The sequence below is a fragment of the Chiloscyllium plagiosum genome, chromosome 17 (genome assembly GCF_004010195.1).
Source record: "Chiloscyllium plagiosum isolate BGI_BamShark_2017 chromosome 17, ASM401019v2, whole genome shotgun sequence".
In the NCBI taxonomy this organism is placed as follows: domain Eukaryota; kingdom Metazoa; phylum Chordata; class Chondrichthyes; order Orectolobiformes; family Hemiscylliidae; genus Chiloscyllium; species Chiloscyllium plagiosum.
The window spans coordinates 5770262-5793544 of record NC_057726.1 but is presented as its reverse complement, the minus strand read 5'-3'; the positions used below and the strand labels follow the sequence as shown (position 1 = coordinate 5793544).

The 23283-nt window shown below is 45.4% G+C and overlaps 1 protein-coding gene across 4 annotated transcripts in view; it reads right to left on the bottom strand.

Moving 5' to 3' along the window:
• cdh11 (cadherin 11, type 2, OB-cadherin (osteoblast)) overlaps nucleotides 1–23283 on the bottom strand; it is a 242668-nt gene that overhangs the window by 56857 nt on the left and 162528 nt on the right. For 3 of the 4 annotated variants that reach the window (XM_043706546.1, XM_043706548.1, XM_043706547.1), the window contains 3 exons: nucleotides 22075–22242; nucleotides 17300–17487; nucleotides 6928–7184 (listed from right to left, as the gene is read on the bottom strand). In XM_043706546.1, coding sequence (XP_043562481.1) covers nucleotides 6928–7184; nucleotides 17300–17487; nucleotides 22075–22242 — 613 coding nt within the window. The remainder of the gene's footprint in view (nucleotides 1–6927; nucleotides 7185–17299; nucleotides 17488–22074; nucleotides 22243–23283) is intronic. The other variant, XM_043706549.1, reaches the window with a different exon arrangement.

The following is a 23283-nucleotide window of genomic DNA, read 5'->3' as shown; positions in this document are numbered from 1 at the left end:
CAATGTCTGTGGACAGTGAAAGTCACAGTTAACATTTCGAGTCTGATATTGACTATTTTTCAGAAACTATTTCTCCTGAAAACAAGTCAAATTGGTCTTGAAACATCGACTGAGTTGTTAATAGTTTCTGATGTGAATGCACAACATCTGCAGACATTCACACTCTCCACCAACAATGCCCAGTAACAGCTGTGTATACCAATTACAAGACACACTGTAGAAATCCACCAAATATCCTGAGACAGCACCTTCCAAACCCCCGACCACTTCTATCTGGAAGCACAAGGGCAGCAGATACATGGGAACACCATTCCCTGCTATTTCCCCTCCAAGCTACTCGCCATCCTGACTTGGAAATATATCGTTGTTCCTTCACTGTCACTGGGTCAGAATCCTGGAATTCCCTCCCTAAGGGGGTCAACCTACAGCACATGGTCTGCAGCAGTTCAAGGAAGCAGCTCACCACCACCTTCTCAAGGGGCAACTATGGATGGGCAATAAATACTGGGCTCTAGATTAAAGTGGTGCTGGAAAAGCACAGCAGGTCAGGCAACATCCGAGGAGCAGGAAAATCAACGTTTCCGGCAAAAGCCCTTCATCAGGAATAGAGTGCTTTTCTAGCACCACTCTAATCTAGACTCTGGTTTTCAGCATCTGCAGTCCGTGTTTTTACCTAATAAATACTGGGCCCTGACAGCAATGCCCACATCCCACAAGTGAATGAAACAAACAATTGGAGCAAAATAGCTGGCTGTTTTGCCTCACAACAATACAGTTCAAGAGTAATCTATCTTACAAAACACTTTGAGGGAACTGAACAGGATCAGGTGTTTTACAAAAACCAACAACTGAGTGTCACATCACACAGGCTACTGACAACGTGCACCCACCTCATCCACGTGCGTGAACATGTATCACGTGAGAATGTCAAACAGGAGATCAGTGAGGGGTAGCATGGGGGAGGGGCGGGATGTGAAGTGGGGAAGGTGAAGGGGCTGAACGGCCAGCTGTAAGTGACAGACTTGATTGCCAAAAGAAGAGCGAATAGAAGGTGGGCCCAAGGAATGATTTGATACTAGCGTTTTGAAGGTGAGGTGAAGGCATGACCAATGGGGGCAGATGGACATTGAGATGATAGAGGAGAGCGATTTCACTGAGTCAAAGCTGAAGGAAAATGGGAGACTGGTCATGCAGCTTCTGGATCAGGTCTGATCTGGAGTAATCCAAATGGAGCATCTGCAGCAATAGAGATTTCCTCAACTTGCATGGCTATTTTATATTTTCAAAGTCTGGCTCAGAGAAAGCAGAGTTTTCTGCAACTTTCTGCCAGTGGTAAGGGGTTAAATATCATTCTCACTGTGTGATAGAGGGAACAGTAGTTAATTAGTCGGAGAATAAAAAGCAGATGGAAAGACCAGCTGTCAGTGAAGGTGGGCAGTCTCTCACGAAAGGTGGGGGGTTGGGATTTGTGGGGAGGGGGGAGGACCAGACAGTATTCACAAGAGGCGATAAGGGAGGTGAGAAGTAGAAACCAAGTTTCATGTCAATCACATGCTGATGATTGAGAGTACAATATTAGCAATAATTGATGTCGAAGATACTCTCAGTTAATAATCATGCAATGGAATATTGAAACATTAAATATTCATATGACTATTAATTTTAAAAGGGTACATCTTTGTTCAGCGCACTTGGCAAACTATTTTTAATTGGTTGGGGCATGAGAGTTAACATTGTCTAGAGGGTATACATTAGAGCTGAACAAGGGAGGTGGTTTATCAGCAGGTCTGGCAGTGTCTATGGAGAGAGAAAAACAGAGCTAATGTTTCAGGTCCAGTGACCCTTCTTCAGAACCCTCCTCAGTCTGCCTGAGTGGAGTGTTTTAGACCCACAAAAGGGTTTTTCCTTGTGTTCAAACCCCATGAATAAATTAGAAGCAGGAAATGAGTATTCAGCCCCTTGAACCTGCTACACCAAGTGATAAGATGGTGGCTGCTCTAACTGAGATTTCAGCTTCACTTTTACCCCGATCTCTAAGACCTTTTGACTCTCTCATTGATCAAGTAACTTACTGCCTTTGTCTTTAAAAGATTCCAAGATCTTGCTTCCACTGTTGCCTCGTGAAGAGTTCCAAAATCTCATGGCCTCCTGACAGATAACTTTGCCTTCATCTCCAACTTAACTGATCAGCACTTACTTTTGAACTGTGTCTTTTAGTTCTAGTCTCTCCCACACGGGGAAGTACCTTTTCAGCTTTGAAGCTGTCAGAAACCCTCCCTGAGGATCTTATATCCTTCAAAAAGATCACCCCTCATTCTTCTAAATCCCAATGGATACAGACCAAACTTATCCAAATAATCCTCATACGATAACTCCATCATCCTGTGAAATAGTCCAGTGAAACGTTTCTAACACAATTTTGATTCTTCTTAAGTAAGGACACCAAAACTACACAATATCCCAAATGTGGTCTTACTAATATCCTATGCAAATGTAGCAAAATATCCCTATTTTATTACTTAAATCCCCTTCCAATAAATGCCACCTATCCATAAGCCTTCCTTATGACTGGTTACACTTGCACGCAAACTTATTGTGGTTTGTGTACCAGGACAGACAGAACCCTATGCACTTTTGAGTTTTGCCATCTCTCTCCATGTTAATAACATTGCTTTTTCATTTTTGATGACAAACTGGCACTTTTCACTTTTTTCTGTGCAATACTATATCTACCACGATTTTTCCCATTCACTTAACCTATCGATATTTCCACATAGAATCACTACAATGTGGAAGCAGGCCATTCGGCCCATACCGAGCCTCCAAAGAGCATGCCACCCTGACCCACCCCATCCCTGTAAACCTACATTTCCCATGGCTGACTCACACATCCCTGGAACTATGGGCAATTTAGCAGAGCCTATCCACCGAACCTGCATATCTTTGGACTGTGGGAGAAAACTCACACAGAGAATCTGCAAACTCCACACAGACAGATACCTGGGGGTGGAATCAAACCTGGGTCTCTGGTGCTGTGATGTAGCAGTGCTAACCACTGAGCCACCGTGCCGCCCTTTCAAAAAATATATCCATTTGCAGATACCTTGTGTCCTCTTCTTCTGTCCCAACCTATCTTTATGCCAACAGCAGAATTGCCTAATATATATTAATCTCAAAACCAAGAGGAGTCTAGACAGAGTAAATAAGGAGAAACTATTCCCAATAGTGAAAGGTTGGAGAAACGCATTGAGGGTGAAGAGATTATAACCAACAAAAATTTATATTAATGACTTAGGTGAAAGGAACAAATACAGATATTTTTAATCTACTTGTTCAGACATGTTGTGACTCCACAGGAGCAGATGAGACTTGAATCCAAAACCTCCTGCCTCAGAGGTAGGGGGCACTACCATTGCATGCTATGAGCCCTGGAAGGATAGGCTATATATTAGGCAAGATAAAAACAATGACTGTAGATGCTGGAAACCAGATTCTGGATTAGTGGTACTGGAAGAGCACAGCAGTTCAGGCAGCATCCGAGGATCAGCGAAATCGACGTTTTGGGCAAAAGCCCTTCATCAGGAATAAAGGCAGAGATCCTGAAGCGTGGAGAGATAAGCTAGAGGAGGGTGGGGGTGGAGAGAAAGTAGCATAGAGTACAATGGGTGAGTGGGGGCGGGGATGAAGGTGATAGGTCAGGGATGAGAGGGTGGAGTGGATAGGTGGAAAAGGAGATATCTTCCGAGGACCCCTTCGCCCACCTCCAACACACTGCATCCACCTGGAGACCCTGCGCTGGCCTATTACCTGCCCTCGACCTCCTACCTGCCTATCTCCTTTTCCATGGGGTAGGGACACACACTGAACTGAAAAAAAGGAATTTTGGGATTTTGACCCAGTGATAACAAGAGAGCGGTGATATATTTCCAGGTTAGGGTGGTGAGTGGCTTGGAGGAGAAACTGCAAGGGATGATGTTCCTGTGTTCCTGCTGCACTGGTCCTTCTCAATGCAGATTCAAGTACCGGAGTGTCGATGGAGCTGTGAATGACCTATCTGCACGGCATCATGTAGATGGCACACACAGCTGCGATTATACAGAACGAGTAAATGTGGTGGATGTGGTACCAGTCAGGAAGGCTGGTGACAAGCTTCTTGAGTGTTGTTGAAGCTGCACTCATCCAGGCAGTTGGAGAGTATTCCACCAAACCCCTGACTTGTGCCTTGTGGACTTGTGGACACACTTTAGGGAAGCAGGAGATGAGTTACTCACTGCAGTGTTCCTGCAGCATCTGACTGTTTCTTGTAGCCGCTGCGCTTACGTGGTTAGTCCAGTTGAGTTTCTAGTCAACAATGTGGACAGCACAGTGGTTCAGTGGTTAGCACTACTGCCTCACAGCACCAGGGACCCAGGTTTGATTCCACCCTTGGGTGGCTGTCTGTGTGGAGTTTGCACATTCTCCCTGTGTCTGTGTGGGTTTCCTCCCACAATCCAAAGATGTGCAGGTTAGGTGAACTGGCCATGCTAAACTGCCCATAGTGTTCAGGGATGTCTAGGTTAGTTGCATCGGTCAGGGGTAAATAAAGGGGAATAGGTCTTGGTGAGTTACTCTTTGGAGGGTTGGTGTGGCCTTGTTAGGTCAAAGGGCCAGTTTCCACACCGTAGGGATTCTTCTATGAATGACCCACAGGATGTATCGGTTGGAAGATTTTAATGATGAAAATATTGTTGATTATCAAAGGGATGTGGTTACCCATTCTCCACTTGGATATGCAGCTGCCTTGCATTTGTGTGGTGAAACTGTTGTTTACCATTTAATCAGCTCAAGCCTGAACACTATCTAGGTCTTGCTGCATTTGGACACAGTCTGCCTCTTTGCCTGAGGAATTACAAATAATACTGAGCATTGTGCAATCATCAGTGAGCACTCCCATTGCTAACCTCATGATGGAGGGAAGGTGATTAATGAAGCAGCTCAAGGTAACTGAGTCTAGGATGTTACCCAGAGGAACTCCCATCAGTAATGTCTTAGGACTGTGATGGTTGGCCTCCAACAAACAAAATCCTCTTCGTTTGTGTGAGTTATAACTCCAACCAATGGGGAGCCTTCCCTGATTGCTAATGACTGACATTTTACCTCAACGAGTCACTTAGATACATATTCTCAAACTGATTGTCACACACAGATTTGTCACACTTGCTATCCACCATTCACACAAACAACACATCTGCACACACTCTCACACACACACATTAATACTCACACACAGACACAGACACAGGCACACACACACTTCCCTATCAGCTGGGACTCGCTCTCATCCACCACAGCACACAGCTGAGACCTGATCATTATGCCAATGTTGACAGTCTGGGAGTCTAACACTTTGCACTGAGTCTCCAGACAGCTGCCAGAGAGCTCTCAAATCGATAAAAGAAATTCAGTGTAGGGTTTAAATTCACTGTGCTTTATAATTTAAAAGCTACAGCTGGAACCATTTCGATTCAATCCCTATCCTTCATCTGATAAAACAACCCCCCATTTTGATTTGATTAGGGGATCCACATTAAAATCTTTACCTGCAGATCTTCAGAATGATTTTTGAGTTTAGCTCTGCCAATTCAGCTATGTCAGTGTCTGGGGAGGTAAGTTGTGGTCTTATGACAGAAATGTGTCCTGCACTTAGTTACTTTCACATTCTTACCCTCTGGGGAGTTTAGATTTGCAAAGCATGTTGTCAACCAGATCAAATACAGCTGGGATTACGGGAGTACTGAGTATTCCTGCTCAAATCTAATTCTGATATACTGAAATGCCATTTGCAAAATCCCAGTTTTGCAATTCACCATCTTTGAAACAAAATTTGACAGTTTTCCAAATGCAATGTAATTATCAGTCAGGTACAGTGAGAATTTCAAGCCTAACCTTCTGTTGCAAAATTCCCGTAAGTGATCAAATTGGTCTGAAAGAATATTTAAAAATCACCCCCTACAGTCACAAACAACTTAAATGATGTGCATTTATATCTTTTTACACATATGAGATGTGGGCATTGCCAGACAGTCCAGCATTTATTGCCCATTCCTAATTTCCACAGAAAAGGCTGCGGTGAGCTGCCTTCTCAAGTTGCTGCAGCATCTGTAACATAATCAAACATTCCAAATCACTGTGAGGTGATGGTATAGTCACTGAATAAGCAAGCCAGAACCTCCCACGCCAATGTCCTGGGGGACCTGGGTTCGAATCCCATCATGGCTGGTGGTGAAATTTGAATCCAGTAAAAATTTGAAATAAAAAGGGCAGCCCGATGGTGACCATGCAACTATTGCCAATTGCTGCATAAACTCACCTGGTTCACTCATGTTTCGAGGGAAGGGAATCTGCCATCCTTATCTGGTCTGGCCTACATGTGACTCCAGACTCTCAGCAATGTGGTTGACTCTTCACTGCCCTCTGGGATAGGCCATACATGCTGGCCTAGCCCATGAACAAATTTAAAAAAAGTATTTCCAGAAGCAATGGTTGGGTTAGCTCGCTTGGCTGGACAGCTGAGTTGAGACTCAGTGAGGGGAAAGATATATAAGGGACCTGAGGAGTAACTTTTTCCCGCAGAGGGTGGTGCGTGTGTGGAACGGGCTGCCAGAGGAAGTGGTGGAGGTGGGGATGTGGCAGTGTTTAAGAGGGGTCTGGATGGGTGTATGAATGGGAAAGGTTTAGAGGGATATGGGGCAAATGCTGACAAATAGGACTAGATTAATTAGAATATCTGGTTGGCATGGGCAAGTTGGACTGGAAGGTCTGTTTCTGTGCTGTACATCTCTCTGACTCTATAAGCTGCCAAGTGACTGTATTGTGTACCAGAGACAGAAGTACAAGAAAGATCAGATGTGCGATCCCTTCATAAATGTCCAAGAAGAGGACACGTACCTGATGGGACTGCGACCCAGATCGTGGTCCATCGCGTGTACTTGGCCGACCGTAGTTCCAGCTGGGGCACTTTCGTTAACTTCCATGAAGTAAATAGAATTCGAAAATACAGGAGGCTCATCCGCATCCTCCACAGAAATCTTGATTGTTGCCGTATCCTTGAATGGTCCCCTGCTGACAAAGCGCGGATCAAAGTATATGTTGGCTGCCTCTACTTTCAGCGAGTAAAACTTTTTGGTTTCAAAATCCAGGCCCTGCTGGAAAGGGAGTGACAAAGACGAATTACTTGGCAGCACAGGAACAGGCTGAGCTCAAGCAAAGACTGATGAATGGGCAGGATCAGGGAGGGGGTGGGGGCAGCAGCATGATGGATGTTAAGAGCTCTGCTTCTAGACTAACAGCAGTGAAATATTTCATTCTGAAATCAAGCAACACAGGGAACAAAATGTCTGAAGAAGAGTCATGCCAGACTTGAGAAAATTAACTCTGTTCCTTTTTTCACAGATGTTGCCAGGCCTGCTGAGTTTCTCCAGTTGTAGACAAGCAGGAGGCTGGAAGAACACTGCAAGCCAGGCAGCATCAGGAGGGGGAGAAGTCTACGTTTTGGATATATGATTTGGAGATGCCGGTGTTGGACTGTGGTGTACAAAGTTAAAAATCACACAACACCAGGTGACAGTCCAACAGGTTTATTTGGAAGCACACTAGCTTTCAGAGCACCGCTCCTTCACAACCACCTGATGAAGAAGCAGTGCTTCGAAAGCTAGTGCTTCCAAATATGTCCAAAATGTCGACTTCTCCCCCTCCTGGTGCTGCCTGGCTTGCTGTGTTCTTCCAGCCTCCTGCCTGTCGACTTTGGATTCCAGCATTGGCAGCTTTTTTTTGTCTCTGTTGTGTTTCTCCAGCAATTTCCAGCATCCACAGAAATTTGTTTTTATTCTGAGTGAGCAGACCTCATTTTATTTTTCATTATTTCTAACATGTTCCTCCATGCACTGCATTAAGGTCAAGCTGTGTTCTTGTTTTATGAATGGGTCAAACACACCAGTTTATAGATAATAACACCACATGCACAAAACAGCAAAACAGATCAGTCAGCCCTGTATCAATGCCAATGCTCCATGAGAGCATCCCTCTACCTCTCTTCAGCTAAACCAGCAAGATTTTCTTTGTCATGTGATTCCCTTAAACACGTCAGCCTCAACAACTGCACAGAGTCGAGAGTTCCACATTCTCAAAACTCAAAGCAGTTTCTTCTGCATTCTCTGTTGGATATATTTTGTTTATTTAGTCACAGGATCTGAATGTCACTGGCCAGGTGAACATTTATTGTTCTTCTCAAACTACCCAGAGGGTAGTTAAGAATCAACCACATTGCCATGGGACTGGAGTCACATTTAGGCCAGATCATGTAAGGATGGCAGTTTCTTTCCCTAAAGGACATTAGTGAAACAGATGGGTTTTTCCAACAATTGACAATGGTTTCATGGCCATAATTAGATTCTTAATTCTAGAAAAGTTGATTTGCAGGTGCAGCAGGTAATTAAGAAGGCAAATTGAATATTGTCCTTCATTGCTAGAGTGACAGAGTTTAAAAGCAGGGACATTATGCTGCAGCTGTATATAGTGCCAGTGAGGGCACACCTAGAGTAATGCGAAGAGGTTTGGTCTCCTTAGTTGAGAAAGGAAATAGTGGCACTGATGGGGGTGTAGAGGGGGTTCACTAGACTGATTCTGGAGTTGAGCGGTTTGGTGTATGAGGAGAGACTGAGTAGACTGGGATGATACTAATTGAAATTTAGAAGAATGAGGGGGAGTCTTGTGGAAACATCTAAAATTATGAAGAGAATAGATAACATAGAAGAAGGCCGGTTCTGTTGGGTGAAACTAGGACTAGGGGGCATAGCCTCAAAATAAGGGGGAGCAGATTTCGGACTGAGTTGAGGAGGAACTTCTTCACCCAAGGAGTTGTGAATCTGTGGAATTCCCTGCCCAGGGAAGCAGTTGAGGCTACTTCATTGAATGCTTTTTAAGGCAAAGACAGATAGATTTTTGAACAATAAAGGAATTAATGGTTATGATGGTTGGGGGGGGGGGGGGGGTGGGACTTGAGTCCACAAAAAGATCAGCCATGATCTTATTGAATGGTGGGGCAGGTTCAAAGGGTCAGATGGTCTACTCCTGCTCCTTATGTTCTCATTCCTTTTACCGAATTGTAATTCCACCATCCATTCTGGTAGGATCCGAACCCCAGCTCTCCATAATGTTACCTGGGTCCCTGGATTGATAAGACTATGGATACCATGATGCCACAACCTCCCCATCTGGCTTTGACGGCCGATGCTGCCTGACCTGCTGTGCTTTTCCAGCACCAATCTAATCTTATACTTACGGCCGCTAGTTTTGAACTCTCCACAAGTGAAAATATAATCGCTCTGTCTACCCTTTCAAACCCTTCCATAATTATAAAGATCTCCAGCACGTCACTCCTTTATTTTCTGCAGTCCTGTAGCTTTGGTTTTTGCACTTTTTCCAGTCTCTCTATAACCTTTTTTTAAAGGTTGGTATAGGCACTGTGGACAATACTCCAAGAATGAGCTGACCAAGGCAGGATACATCTTTGACATTACTGGATCAGAGAGGGACAAAGCAAGGAGGAGGTCATGTTCCCCATTAAGCCCTGTCTCAGCTCTTGGAAAGAGCTATGCAGTAAGATCCAAACCCCTTTCACTGTTTCCCTGTTGCTCTGAATTTTTCTTTGCCTGTTGCAGCAAAGAAACTGAATTCCCTTTTGAAAGTTATTAGTGAATCTGCTTCAACCATCCTTTCAAGGAGCTATGTCAGATTCCACTGCTTTTTAATTCTATCCCTCCAGAAATGAAGCCGTAGCTACAGTTCACACACTTGCGTCTCTCCATTGACAGGTATCTAATTCTCCACGTTGTGTGTCTTGATCCCAGATTACCTGTGGCATCTGCTCCAACATTACAGTATAGGAAAATAATCCAGCGTACTGATGGGACTGAAGTATGCTTAAAGCTGAACATCCCAACTCCATTGTGATTCTACTGAAGGGAGATCAAGGTCTAAAGGGACAGTAACTCTAAGACATGCAGCAGTACTTAGCAGATCAATACAGCTTCATCCTTACCCTATCTTTCTTCCATTCATCCATTAGGATTAGTCATGATTCCCAGTACCTACCAATTCTGACTGACTCCAGCCAGTGGACTAAGCTGCAATCAATTAAAAAAATCCCAATCTCCTGCTCCTCCAATCACAAACTTACATCAAAGCTTGGACAATCTGAGCTGTAGAGAGAAGCTGAATTGGCTGGGGCTGTTTTCCCTGGAGCATCAAAAGCTGAGGGGTGACCTTATAGACGGTTATAAAATCACGAGCAGGATGGATAGGGTCTTTTCCCTGGATTGGGGGAGTCCAGAACTAGAGGGTATGGGTTTAAGGTGTGAGGGGAAAGATTTGAAAGCAACATTACGGGTAACTTTTCCACGCAGAAGGTAGTGAAAGGTAATGATTTGCCAGAGGAAGTGATGGAGGCTGATACAATTACATATAAAAGGCATCAGGATGGGCACATGATTAGGAAAGGTTTAGGGAGATATGGGTTGAGAGTGTGTTGCTGGAAAAACACTGCAGGTCAGGCAGTATTGAGGAGCAGGAAAATCGATGTTTCGGGCCTGAGTCCTTCATCAGAAATTCCAAAACATAAATTTTCCTGCTCCTCGGATGGTACTGGACCTGCTGTGCTTTTCCAGCAACACACTCTCAACTCTGATCTCCAGCATCTGCAGACCTCACTGTCTCCTTAGAGAGATATGGGCCAAGTGCTGAGAAATGGGACTAGATTAATGTAGGATATCTGGTCGGCATGGAGACGTTGGACCGAAGGGTCTGTTTCCGTGCTGTACGTCTCTATGATTCTATGTATCTTGCCTTGGTCAGATCAATCTTGGAATATTGTTCACAGTTCCTGTATCAATCTTTAAAAAAAAAGTGACATGCTGGAGATCTTTATAATTATGGAAGAGCTTGAAAGGACAGACAGAGAGAATACATTTTCACTTGTGGGGAGTTCAAAACTAGGGGCCATAAATATAAGGCAGTCAAAGCCAGATGGGGTGGTAGTGACCTGGTTAAATTATCATTAGACTATCAATCCCTTCAATTAGCCTGACTCCTGCCATGTCTGATCTATAAATCTAAGTCCAGCTCAGTGGAAGTGATTGTTGTTGAGACATTCAATTATCCTGGGACACAGTCAGTCTAACATTTTCCAATTTCCAACATTACAGAGGGTAAATGGGTATGGGGTTAGCCAATTCACATCTGGTTTCAGAATGGTAAGTGTTAAATCAGGTTTTCCCTGTGGAACGTTGAGCATCTCTGCTTCAAAAGAGCTCCCACTTGGATGTCAGTTTGGTTAAGGTTCAGTTTGGGTCAAATAGCCCAACACTGTCATTGCAGAGGGAGTCAGGGAGTTCTTACACATACACTGAACTATTTGCTGGTATCAATATAGCAAATCACATCTGAATCTCAACTGGGATCATTTTGTTTGCGCACCCATCAAATCTTTTCATTTCTTTTTAATAAAGGTTCTAATCAACCTATTCAGAGATGTTATCACACAACTCTGGAGCAAGTGAAACTGAAACTCAGACCTCCTGGATCAAAGGAAGGGACACTACCACTGCATCACGAATGCTCTGTCTCCTTCCCATCAGACTTTTAACCTAACGAGACCAATCAATAAACAGAGCAAAGGAGTCAGGCAATCTTTTTCTTAATGTACGGCCCTCCACCACACAACGCCAAAAGTAGCTGGATTTCACTTTGTGTGGTTACAGTAATGGGACCAAACAACTACTCCCCTTTCAGGCAGTGCACTTGTGGTCACATCCCTGAGAGTCACTACACAAATCCAGTCAGGAATTGAGGAGAGACATGTTTACTCAGAAAGTGGTGAGACCGTGAGGTCCATTCCAACAGGGAGCAGCAATTTAATAGAGATTTTGAAACACAAGGTGGGGAGTGGAAAAGAAGGCAGTGGGTGAACCAATTAAGGAGAGGAGAAAGCTCCTGTGGAGCTGACCAGCTGGGTAAAGTGATATCCATCTTTGCGTATACAATCACAGAATCCCTACAGTGTGAACGTAGACCATCCAGCCCATCAAGTCCTCATCAACCAGCATCCTACACATACCCATCCCATCAACCCTATGTTGCCCATGGCTAACCCGCACATTCCTGGATGCTATGGATAATTTAGCATGGCCAATCTACCTAATCTGTACACCTTTGGACTGTGGGAGGAAACCAGACAGAACCCCTGTAGACACAGAGAGAACAGGCAAACTCCACACAGACTGTCATCCAAGGCTGGAATTGAACCCATGTCCCTGACACTGTGAAGCAGCAGTGCTACCAATGAGCCACCGTGCCATCCAATGCTTTTGGCACAAAGAGAAAGTGAAAACATTTAGGCACTTTAGTTAAAAAGAAAAGGCAAAGAGAGACCTTTAAGATGAATATAATGCCCATCATGACTGATCAGGGTAGTTAAAAAAAAACAGATGGTAAGATTAGCATGAATTTTACATACAAACTGACAGCCCTAATTAGGATGATGTTTTGAAGAGCTGAATAATGCATTACACTGAGTTTGGGCCCGTATACTGTTTTCCAAGGTCAGCCATGATGTTAAACTTGCTCCAGCTGATTAAATAGAGTTGGCACAGGATTAACTACAGAGACACTTGACAAGAGATAATGTGACACAGCCCATGTCTGCCCTTCAGATATAGATGAACAAAGATTTTAGAGCAATTTAATGTGCCCTGCTCACTTCAGACAGTTGCAAATCATTTCAGGGTCCTGTCACTCCATGATCTTGCCTCCTCCTAACTCTATCATCTGCACCAGCTCAAGCACTCTGAAACATTCTCTGCACTTCTCCAAGTTTAGAAATTTACACGCACCTGATTTGCTGCATATCAACAATGACAGTTGAACCATCAACTCTCTCCATCCAAAGCTCTAGACAGCTCTCTTTAAAACCCTTTCCTTTTCTCTCCCCCTTTCAAGACACACCAGAAGCCCACCTCTTCCATCTACCAGGGAAGGGAATAGATTTCACAAACGAATTGTTGTGATCTGGAACACAACAGCAACTTTCAAAAGGAAAAAATTGCAAGATTATGAGGCAAGACCAGGGGTTTGAGACTGATTAGCTATGTCTTAGAGCTAGTACAAATGTGATGGGCCAAATGGTCTCTTTCTACACTGTAGGTATTACCATTTATCAATGTGAGGGATGTCAATGTTGGCCAATGGAATTCTTGTTAATTTTAAGCATCAGCATTGACCCAGCTCATGGTCAGACAGTATCATATAGAAATACCCTTCATCGTTATCCCTCACCTCAGTCCAAAGGTGTGCAGGTTAAATGGGTTGGCCATGGGGAATGCAGGATTACAGGGATAAGATAGGGGCGTGGGTTTTGCAGAGGGCTGGTGTGGACTCGAATGGGCCAAATGGTCTGTTTTCACATGTAGGAATTCTATTAGTCCCAATCACAACAACTTGCAGTGAGTTTGCACTTTTCAACTCAAATCATCTTAAAGCACTTCAGAGGGACATAATCGGACCAAATTTGACATCGGGCCTGATAAGGAGATGGTCTAGGAGATCGGCATCAGGTCACAAAGCCACAATCAAATGATCCAAGAATAGGTGTAGTCCATTTGGCCCCTTTAGCCTGCTCTGTTATTCAACTGAATATGGTTGTTTTGCTTTTAACCTCAACTCTCCATTCCTGGAGATTTCCCTGCTAATTCTTGTGACTTTATTTTTAAACTATGACCCCAGTTCTGGATTTTAGACAATAGACAATAGGTGCAGGAGTAGGCCATTCAGTCCTTCGGCCCTTTTCCCAAAGTAGAAGCATTAGACCAGCAACACACATCTGGTCAAGTCCCCTCAGGATCTTATATGTTTCAATTCAGTTACCTCTGAATCTCTGGACTCCAGATGATACACACCCAGCCTGCTTAACCTTTCCTCATTAGTTAATCTGCTCATTTCAGGTATTCATCTAGTAAACCTCTGCTGAATTGCTTCCAATGCATTAACATCCTTTTATAAGTGTGGTGAGCAGTACTCCAGATGCAGTCTCACTAATGCCCTGTATAAGTGACGTATAACCTCGTTACGTTTGCATTCACTTTATCTCCCTTCCACTCTCTTCCATCGAGCAGAAGACAGAAAGGTTTGAATGCACGTATGAACAGATTCAAGAACAGCTTCTTCAACAGACATCTCAAATGTACATTCTGATCTCTCTCTCTGTATCTTCCCTCCAGCTGTGTTCTGCACTCTTGCTCTGCTCCTGATGCACTTTTAATGTTAGGATCTGTCTGTAGAGCATGCAAAACAACACTTTTCACTGTATTTTGGTGCATATGACAATAAATCAAATCAAATCTCGCAATAGACTATAGCATGCTATTTGCTTTCTGGATTGCTTGCTGTCCCTACATACTAACCACCTGTGATTCATGCACAAGGACACCCAGATCTTTCTGTATCTCAGAGCTCTCCATCCTCTTTGCCCACTCGCTTAAACTATTCACATCCCACTGTAAGCTTCACATGTCCTCTATATAACTCACTTTCCAATCTATTTTGGTGCCATTTGCAAATGTAATTACCATACCTTTTGAATCCTTCATCCAAATCATTCTATAAATTGTAAAGAGTTGAGGCCCCAGCACTGACCCCCTGTGACACACCACTCATGACATCCTGCCAAAAAACCCAGTGATTTCTATTCTTTGCTTCCTGTTTAGTAAGCCAATCACTTATCAACACCAAAATGTTACCCCCTACAATCTCAGCATTTATTTCCCTCCAATAAGCTTTAATGGGGCACCCTACCAAATGCCTGACTGGAAATCCAAGTACAATGCATCCAACTTTAGACAGAAAACAGTGGGTGAGACATTGGAAAACAGGACATGTAGATTTTAAAATCTAGCAAGGGTGTTGCCAGGGATGGAGGGTTTGAGCTATAGGGAGAGGCTGAATAGGCTGGGGCTGTTTTCCCTGGAGCATCAGAGGCTGAGGGGTGACCTTATAGAGGTTTATAAAATCATGAGGGGCATGGATAAGATAAATAGACAAAGTCTTTTCCCTGAGATAGGGGACTCCAGAACTAGAGGGCATAGGTTTAGGGTGAGAGGGGAAAGATATAAAAGGGACCTAAGGGGCAACTTGTTCATGCAGAAGATCTTGCATGTATGAAATGAGCTGCCAGAGGAAGTGATGGAGGCATCTGGATGGGTATATGAATAGGAAGGGTTCAGAGGAATATGGGCCAAGTGTTGGAAAATGGGACTAGATTAGGTTGGGATATCTGGTCGGCATGGATGAGTTGGACCGAAGGGTCTGTTTCCGTGCTGTACATCTCTATTTCTCTATAACTTAAACCGGGGCCAGTGTAGGTGAGTGAGGGACAGGGTGTAATGGATCAATGGGATTGATGTAAGATAGAATGCAGTGTGGACCGTCCTATTACAGTAGTGCAGAAGGGAAGTTTCATTTCCTCACAGCTGCGATGATTCTTATGCCAAGTTAGTGCCAGTTTAGTCTCCCTTCTGGGCAGTTTGGAAACTGTGGATCCATGCCCAGTTGGAACTCATGTGAGACTGCTGCAGATTTCCTTCTCTGGGATTTTAGCAGTTGGCAGTGACAGATCTCTGTGCTATCAAGCTGGCTGTGATTCAAAACTTCAGTCTCAGAAATATCAAGAAAATAGACCATCCTGCATCCCATTATGAAAGGTCATCTCTTCCCTCCCCTGCTTAGATATTTTTTTAAAAACTCAATGGTGTGGAATATAACGTGAAGGAGACAGATAATGGGTAGGTTCCTACCCCTTAAGGCAAAGAATTGAACTTGCCAACACTGATTGGTGTGCAATCCTAGAGGTCACATCACATGACCTGCCATAGCAATTCACCTCTTTGCCCTTGAGTCTTTGTCACCAGACCATTAATTAATTACACATCCTTAATTCCCTCAACTCCCAACTAATCCCAATTTGAGAGAGGCGATGGTATTATCACCTAATTCAGAGGCTCACATAATGTTCTGGGGGCCTGAGTTCAAATCCTGCCATGGCAGATGATGGAATGTGAATTCAATAAAAATCTGGACCTAAAAGTCTAATGATGACCATGAATCCATTTTGATTGTCAGGGAAAAACTCACTTGGTTCACTAATGTTCTTTCGGGAAGGAATCTGCCATCCTTACCTGGTCTGGACTACATGTAGCTCCAGACCCACAGCAATGTGGCTGACTCTTAGCTGTCTTCTGTGCAATTTGGGATGGGCAATAAGTGCTGGCCTAGCCAGCAATGCCCTCGTCCCGTGAATGAAAAAAAAATCACAGAATTGTACTTCACAGGAAGAGGCCATTCATCCCATTATGGTTATGCCAGCTCTATGGAAGAGCTACCCAAATAGTTCCACATCTCTGCTTTTTCCCCATGACTCAGAAATTACCTTCATCTTCAAGGATTTATCCAATTTCCTTTTTGGAAAAAGATGACAGCGTCTCCATGTTTAAGAACATGCAATCAACCTGTTTCTAACAAACCTCCAGGGGGTGCCTTTCAGTTCCAGGAATAAATAAAAATATTCAAAGAAAACACGAAGCACTCTTTTTATTTGCCTTGAAGCAACCTTTAGATTTTTCCTCTCACGTGGCGAGCAACAGAGACGTGGAGGGTAAACTTCAAGTCTTGAAGATGTCTGGATAATCTTAAAGATTGGCAACCAAAGAAAGGCCCGATCCCCACTGCCAGTAATGAGCAGTGCACACAACAGTCAATTAAACACACACAATTTGTAATTTGTTGAACAACGCTCTTCTTGAATGATACTCCTCAACTGGAGTGTTAAGCTGTTGATGAAAAGCATATGGGATTCCTTGGCTTTATATCTGGAGAGATATAAGGAGTACAAAACACAAGGATCTATAATACTTGTATAAATCACTGGCTATATACCTCAGCCAGAGTATTGATCAAATTCTGTCAATATCTTGGAGTAGGTGAGGGTGAGGCTTATGAGAATGGTGTGAGAGAGAAGGCATTTCAGTTATGTGAAGAAACTAAAGAAGCTGGGATTGTTCTCCTTTGAATAGAAAGGTCAGGGGGAGGTTCAGTCAAAGTCCTCACCATTATGAACGGTTTTGACTGAGCTGACTTTTCCACTGACTGTTCGTAAAGATCTCATCACCAGACAATAGATCCAATTCACATATTCATCTTCTATGCCCTCTGATACCTTTTTCAGTTTGATGACTCCCTCCTGAGTCTGAGAATCCGTTGTGATTTCAAAGAAATCTTGACCATCGCCATCAATGATCCTGTAGGACACCATCCCGTTCTCGCCAATGTCGGGGTCCTTGGCCTTTACATGTCCCACGATCGTTCCGATAGCAGCAGCTTCCGAGATCGACATCTGATACACACCTGGAGAGAAATCAATGGCATGTGTTGCATTTAGAAGGGTTTTCTTTTAACTTGGGTGGCATTAATTACATGTGGGATTTGCCATCCCAATTATGACTTTGTGCCAACTGAACTCGTGCTGCAAGGAATCAACAGGCTTGGCTGTGGGTGGTGAAGGTTGATGATGTTGACTGATGTTGAGCCATTGTGGGATCGGACAGGCAGACAACGTGAGTTTAAATCCCACCAGGACAATGTGAATTCCTTACTGAATTCAAATCTGGTCTTAGATTGTGAATAACGACCCTATTGCTTCTCTTACCAAGGATATGTTTCCCCAGTCAGGATCACTACTGACTCCAGCTCCACACAAAGCTCATTGAGGAGGGTTAGTGGTAAGGGTAATGCCACTGGACCAGTCATCAACGGGCCCAGATCTAATGCTGTGGGGCAGCAAGTTCAAATCCCACCACAGCAGCTAGAATATAATATATTACATAATTTAGTGATCAAAAAAAGGGCTTAATGGTATTATCACTGGCCTATTAAGCTAGAGACCCAGGTAAAGTTCTGGGGACAGGGGTTCAAATCCCACCATGGTAGATGGTAGAATTTGCATTCAATAAAAATCTGGAATTAAGAGCCCAATGATGATCATGAAACCATTGTTGATTAGAGTCATAGAGTCATAGAGATGTACAGCATGGAAACAGACCCTTCGGTCCAACCCGTCCATGCCGACCAGACATCCCAACCCAATCTAGTCCCACCTGCCAGTGCCCGGCCCATATCCCTCCAAACCCTTCCTATTCATATACCCATCCAAATGCCTCATAAATGTTGCAATTGTACCAGCCTCCACCACATCCTCTGGCAGCTCATTCCATACATGTACCAACCTCTGCGTGAAAAAGTTGCCCCTTAGGTCTCTTTTATATCTTTCCTCTCTCACCCTAAACCTATGCCCTCTAGTTCTGGACTCCCCCACCCCAGGAAAAAGACTTTTGTCTATTTATCCTATCCATGCCCCTCATAATTTTGTAAACCTCTATAGGTCACCAATCTAGTTCACTAATTTCCATTAGTAAAAGAAATCTGCCATCCTTACCTGGTCTGGCCTACATGTGACTCCAGACCCACAGCAATGTGGTTGACTGTCCTCTGAGATGGGCAATAAATGTTTGTGATACCTTAAGCCCATGGATGAATTTAATAAAAACGTGTTGTGAAAACCTAGCTGGATCACTAATTTTCTCAAGAAAAGGATATTCACCCATCCTGGCCCTTAACTGTCCTCTGAGATGTTTTAGCAAGCAACTCAATTCAAGGGCATTTAGGGATGGGCACAAAATGCTGGCATCACCACCAAGACACATGTCCAATGGAAGAATAAAGAAATAAGCTGAAGTGGGCTGTACAACATCTGGAGAGAATACAGACGAAGGTGCAGACTACCTTCTTCGAGAAATTAAGGACAGTCACAGAGTGACAGCCTTGTCAGTGATGCCCAAGTGCTGAGAATGGAAGAGGAAATCGCACTGGTCAAACACTGGCACTGGGCAAGAGACGAAAGGCTTTAGCCTGAAAGAATCAGGAATGAAGGACATGCATACTTCCGGTAGGAGATCAAGAGTGAGGTCATGGACGAACTGGGACCACCTAAGGATGGATGGTGGCAGCTCCCAGCAACTGAACAGTGGCAGCACTCACGCCTCCCAGTGTTAGAAACCCGCAAAGACAAGCTTTTCACGCAAACCGTCAGCAATCAGGCACTCTGAATGCAGCACTGAGGGAGGTGCAGCACTGTCAGAGACACTCCGAATGCAGGACTGAGGGAGGTGCAGCACTGAGGGAGATGCAGCATTGACAGAGGCAGTCCTTATGCAGCACTAAGGGAGGTACAGCACTGAGGGAGGTGCAGCACTGTCAGAGGAAATCCAAATGCAGCACTGAGGGAGATGCAGCAATGTCAGAGGCACTCCTAATGCTGCACTGAGGGAGGTGCAGCACGGTCAGAGGCACTCCTAATGCTGCACTGAGGGAGGTGCAGCACTGTCAGAGGCAGTCCTAATGCTGCATTGAGGAAGATGCAGCACTGTCAGAGGCACTCATAATGCAGCACTGACGGAGGTGCAGCATTGTCAGAGGCACTCCTAATGCTGCACTGAGGGAGATGCAGCACTGTCAGAGGCACTCCGAACATAGCACTGAGGAAGATGCAGCATTGTCAGAGACACTCCTAATGCAGGACTGAGGGAGGTGCAGCACTGACGGAGGTGCAGCACTGTCAGAGGCACTCCTAATGCTGCACTGAGGTAGGTGCAGCACTGTGGGAGGTGCAGCACTGTCCGAGGCACTCATTCTGCAGCACTGAGGGAAGGGCAGCACTGTCAGAGGCATCCTAATGCTGCTCTGAGGGAGGTGCAGCACTGTCAGAGGCATTCCTTCTGCAGCACTGAGGGAGGTGCAGCACTATCAGAGGAAATCCAAATGCAGCATTGAGGGAGGTGCAGCACTATCAGAGGCACTCCTAATGCAGCACTGAGGGAGGTGCAGCACTGTCAGAGGCACTCCTAATGCTGCTCTGAGGGAGGTGCAGCACTGAGGGAGGTGCAGCACTGTCAGGGGCACTCCAAATACAGCACTGAGGGAGGTGCAGCACTGTCAGGGGCACTCCTAATGCTGCACTGAGAGTGGTGCAGCACTGTCAGGGGCACTCCTAATACAGCACTGAGGGAGGTGCAGCACTGTCAGAGGCAGTCCTATTGCAGCGCTGAGGGAGGTGCAGCACTGTCAGGGGCACTCCTAATGCAGCACTGAGGGAGGTGCAGCACTGTCAGAGGCACTCCTAATGCAGCACTGAGGGAGGTGCAGCACTGTCAGGGGTACTCCTAATGCAGCACTGAGGGAACTGCAGCACTGTCAGGGGCACTCCTAATGCAGCACTGAGGGAGGTGCAGCACTGTCAGAGGCACTCCTAATGCAGCACTGAGGGAGATGCAGCACTGTCAGAGGCACTCCTAATGCGCACTGAGGGAACTGCAGCACTGTCAGGGGCACTCCTAATGCAGCACTGAGGGAGATGCAGCACTGCCAGAGGCACTCCTAGTACTGCACTGAGGGAGGTGCAGCACTGCCAGAGGCACTCCTATTGCAGCACTGAGGGAGGTGCAGCCCTGTCAGAGGCACTCCTAATGCTGCACTGAGGGAGGTGCAGCACTGTCAGAGGCACTCCTAATGCTGCTCTGAGGGAGGTGCAGCACTGAGGGAGGTGCAGCACTGTCAGGGGCACTCCTAATGCTGCTCTGAGGGAGGTGCAGCACTGAGGGAGGTGCAGCACTGTCAGGGGCACTCCTAATACAGCACTGAGGGAGGTTCAGCCCTGTCAGGGGCACTCCTAATGCTGCACTGAGGGAGGTGCAGCCCTGTCAGAGGCACTCCTAATGCTGCACTGAGAGTGGTGAAGCACTGTCAGGGGCACTCCTAATACAGCACTGAGGGAGGTGCAGCACTGTCAGGGGCACTCCTAATACAGCGCTGAGGGATGTGCAGCACTGTCCGAGGCACTGCTACTGTAGCACTGTGGGATGTGCAGCACTGTCAGAGGCACTCCTAATACTGCACTGAGGGATTGCAGCACTGAGGGAGTTGCACCACTGTCAGGGGCACTCCTAATGCTGCACTGAGGGAGGTGCAGCACTGTCAGGGGCACTCCTAATGCTGCACTGAGGGAGGTGCAGCACTGAGGGAGGTGCAGAACTGTCAGAGGCGCTCCTAATGCTGCACTGAGGGAGGTGCAGCACTGTCAGAGGCACTCCTAATGCAGCACTGAGGGAGGTGCAGCACTGAGGGAGGTGCAGAACTGTCAGAGGCGCTCCTAATGCAGCACTGAGGGAAATGCTTCACTGTCAGAGGCACTCCTAATGCAGCATTGAGGGATGTGCAGCACTGTCAGAGGTGCTGCCTTTCAGTTCCTACAGACAGTGTTTCTTCTTGGAAATTGAAACAGAAAGTCGAACAGTGACTCTGGATTGGGCTCAGTGGAGAGCCAGTGTTTTCAGTATTATCCCTGAGACATTCGGAACAGAGGAATGGGATGCATTTCACCCTCAAATATAGAAACCCGGAGCAGGAATAGGACATTCGGCCCTTCAAGTCTGCTATGCCATCCTATATGATCATGGTTGATTTTCTGACTCAGTATCTTGTTCCTGCTATCTCTCTTTTGATCCCTTTAGCCCTAAGATTGCAAACGTTTTCTCAATTAAATTAACTCAGGGCTAATCAATTTGTTTTTCTCTCTACTTGCCCTGGCTTCATAACCTTTAATTCGGAGATAGTGAGGGTCACAACTACTGGAGAGTGAGAGTCAATAAAGTGTCATTGCTGGAAAAGCACAGCAGGTCAGCTGGTATCTGAGGAGCAGGAGAATTGACATTTCAGGCATAACCCTTCGCCAGTCCTGATGAAGGGTCATGTCTGAAACGTCAACTCTCCTGTTCCCCAGATGCTGCCTGACCTGCTGTGCTTTTCCAGCGTCACACTTTGCCAGCTCTTCGTAAGCCTTAACAACCAAAAAGGTGCAAACTGAGAAAGGAGCTTCCTTACTCTGCGGGAACTTTGGTGGGTTGTCGTTGACATCGGTTAGGGTGATCGTCACTTTTGTCGTTCCAGAGAGACCCCCCATGTGGCCTCCCATGTCCTTCGCCTGTATCACCACAAGATACTCCTCCCTCGCTTCCCGATCCATGTTCGGAAGAGCCGTCCTTATGATGCCTTGATAGAGGAGATAGGAAGGAATGTATTATATTCTTGCATCATTCAGTGTACTACTGTTAAAGATAATGGACATAATCCTGTGCTGACCCGAAAGTTAAAATCCTTGTGGATATTGAACCTATTAGCTAACACTCGCATTGCATTTTTAACATGACGATAGGTTCCAAGTCACATTTCATCTTGGCATCATAACACTTGTGGATGTTGGTAAGGTACCATACATTAGGCTACTCAATGAGACAAGAACCCTTGGTGTTGCGGGTAGTATATTAATAAGGAATTGGTCAGCCTGAAGTCAGAGTTGCGGTGTAAATGGAAAATCTTTAGGATGTCAGCAGGGATCAATTCTAAGGCCATAGTTATTTACAATGTATATTAATGACTTGGATGAGGGAAGTGAATGTGCAATAAAACATTTATAGGACAGTTCGAGAGCTGACTCGGTCAGGCTGGTAGCTGAGTGGCTACAGTGTGCCCTGATGATCTCAGGAGAACAAAGAACAACTGATCAGGATTCCTGCTCATTGCTGTCAGCACTTTGACTGAGAAATGAGAAGAGCTGGGTGCAACTTGACCATAGAATCTCTACAATGTGGAAGCAAGCCATTCGGCCTACTGGGTCCATACCAACTCTACAAGCTGCATCCCACCCAGACCCACACCTCCATCCCTCTAACCTATCCACCCACCTCCATAACCAGCGCTCCTCAAACATTCCAGAAAACTCCCCCAGCCTCTGGAACTGCTCGGACACCATTAGCCATGCAGTTGGTGCAGCTGCCAACCCCACGCTGATTGATGATGTCACTTCTGCCCCCATCATGGCCACTCCCACAACCACTTCCACCCCTCACAATTCCTCATGCATCACACGTGACATCACTTCCGCCCCTCACATCAACGCTGATGTCACATGCTCAGTGACTTCCGCCACCCCTACTGCCGTGTTTGCCACCACTTCCGCCCCCACCAATGCCACTCACCTGTATTCTGCTGACACACCCCCCACAGATCCCACTGTCACCATTCCTGGCCCCC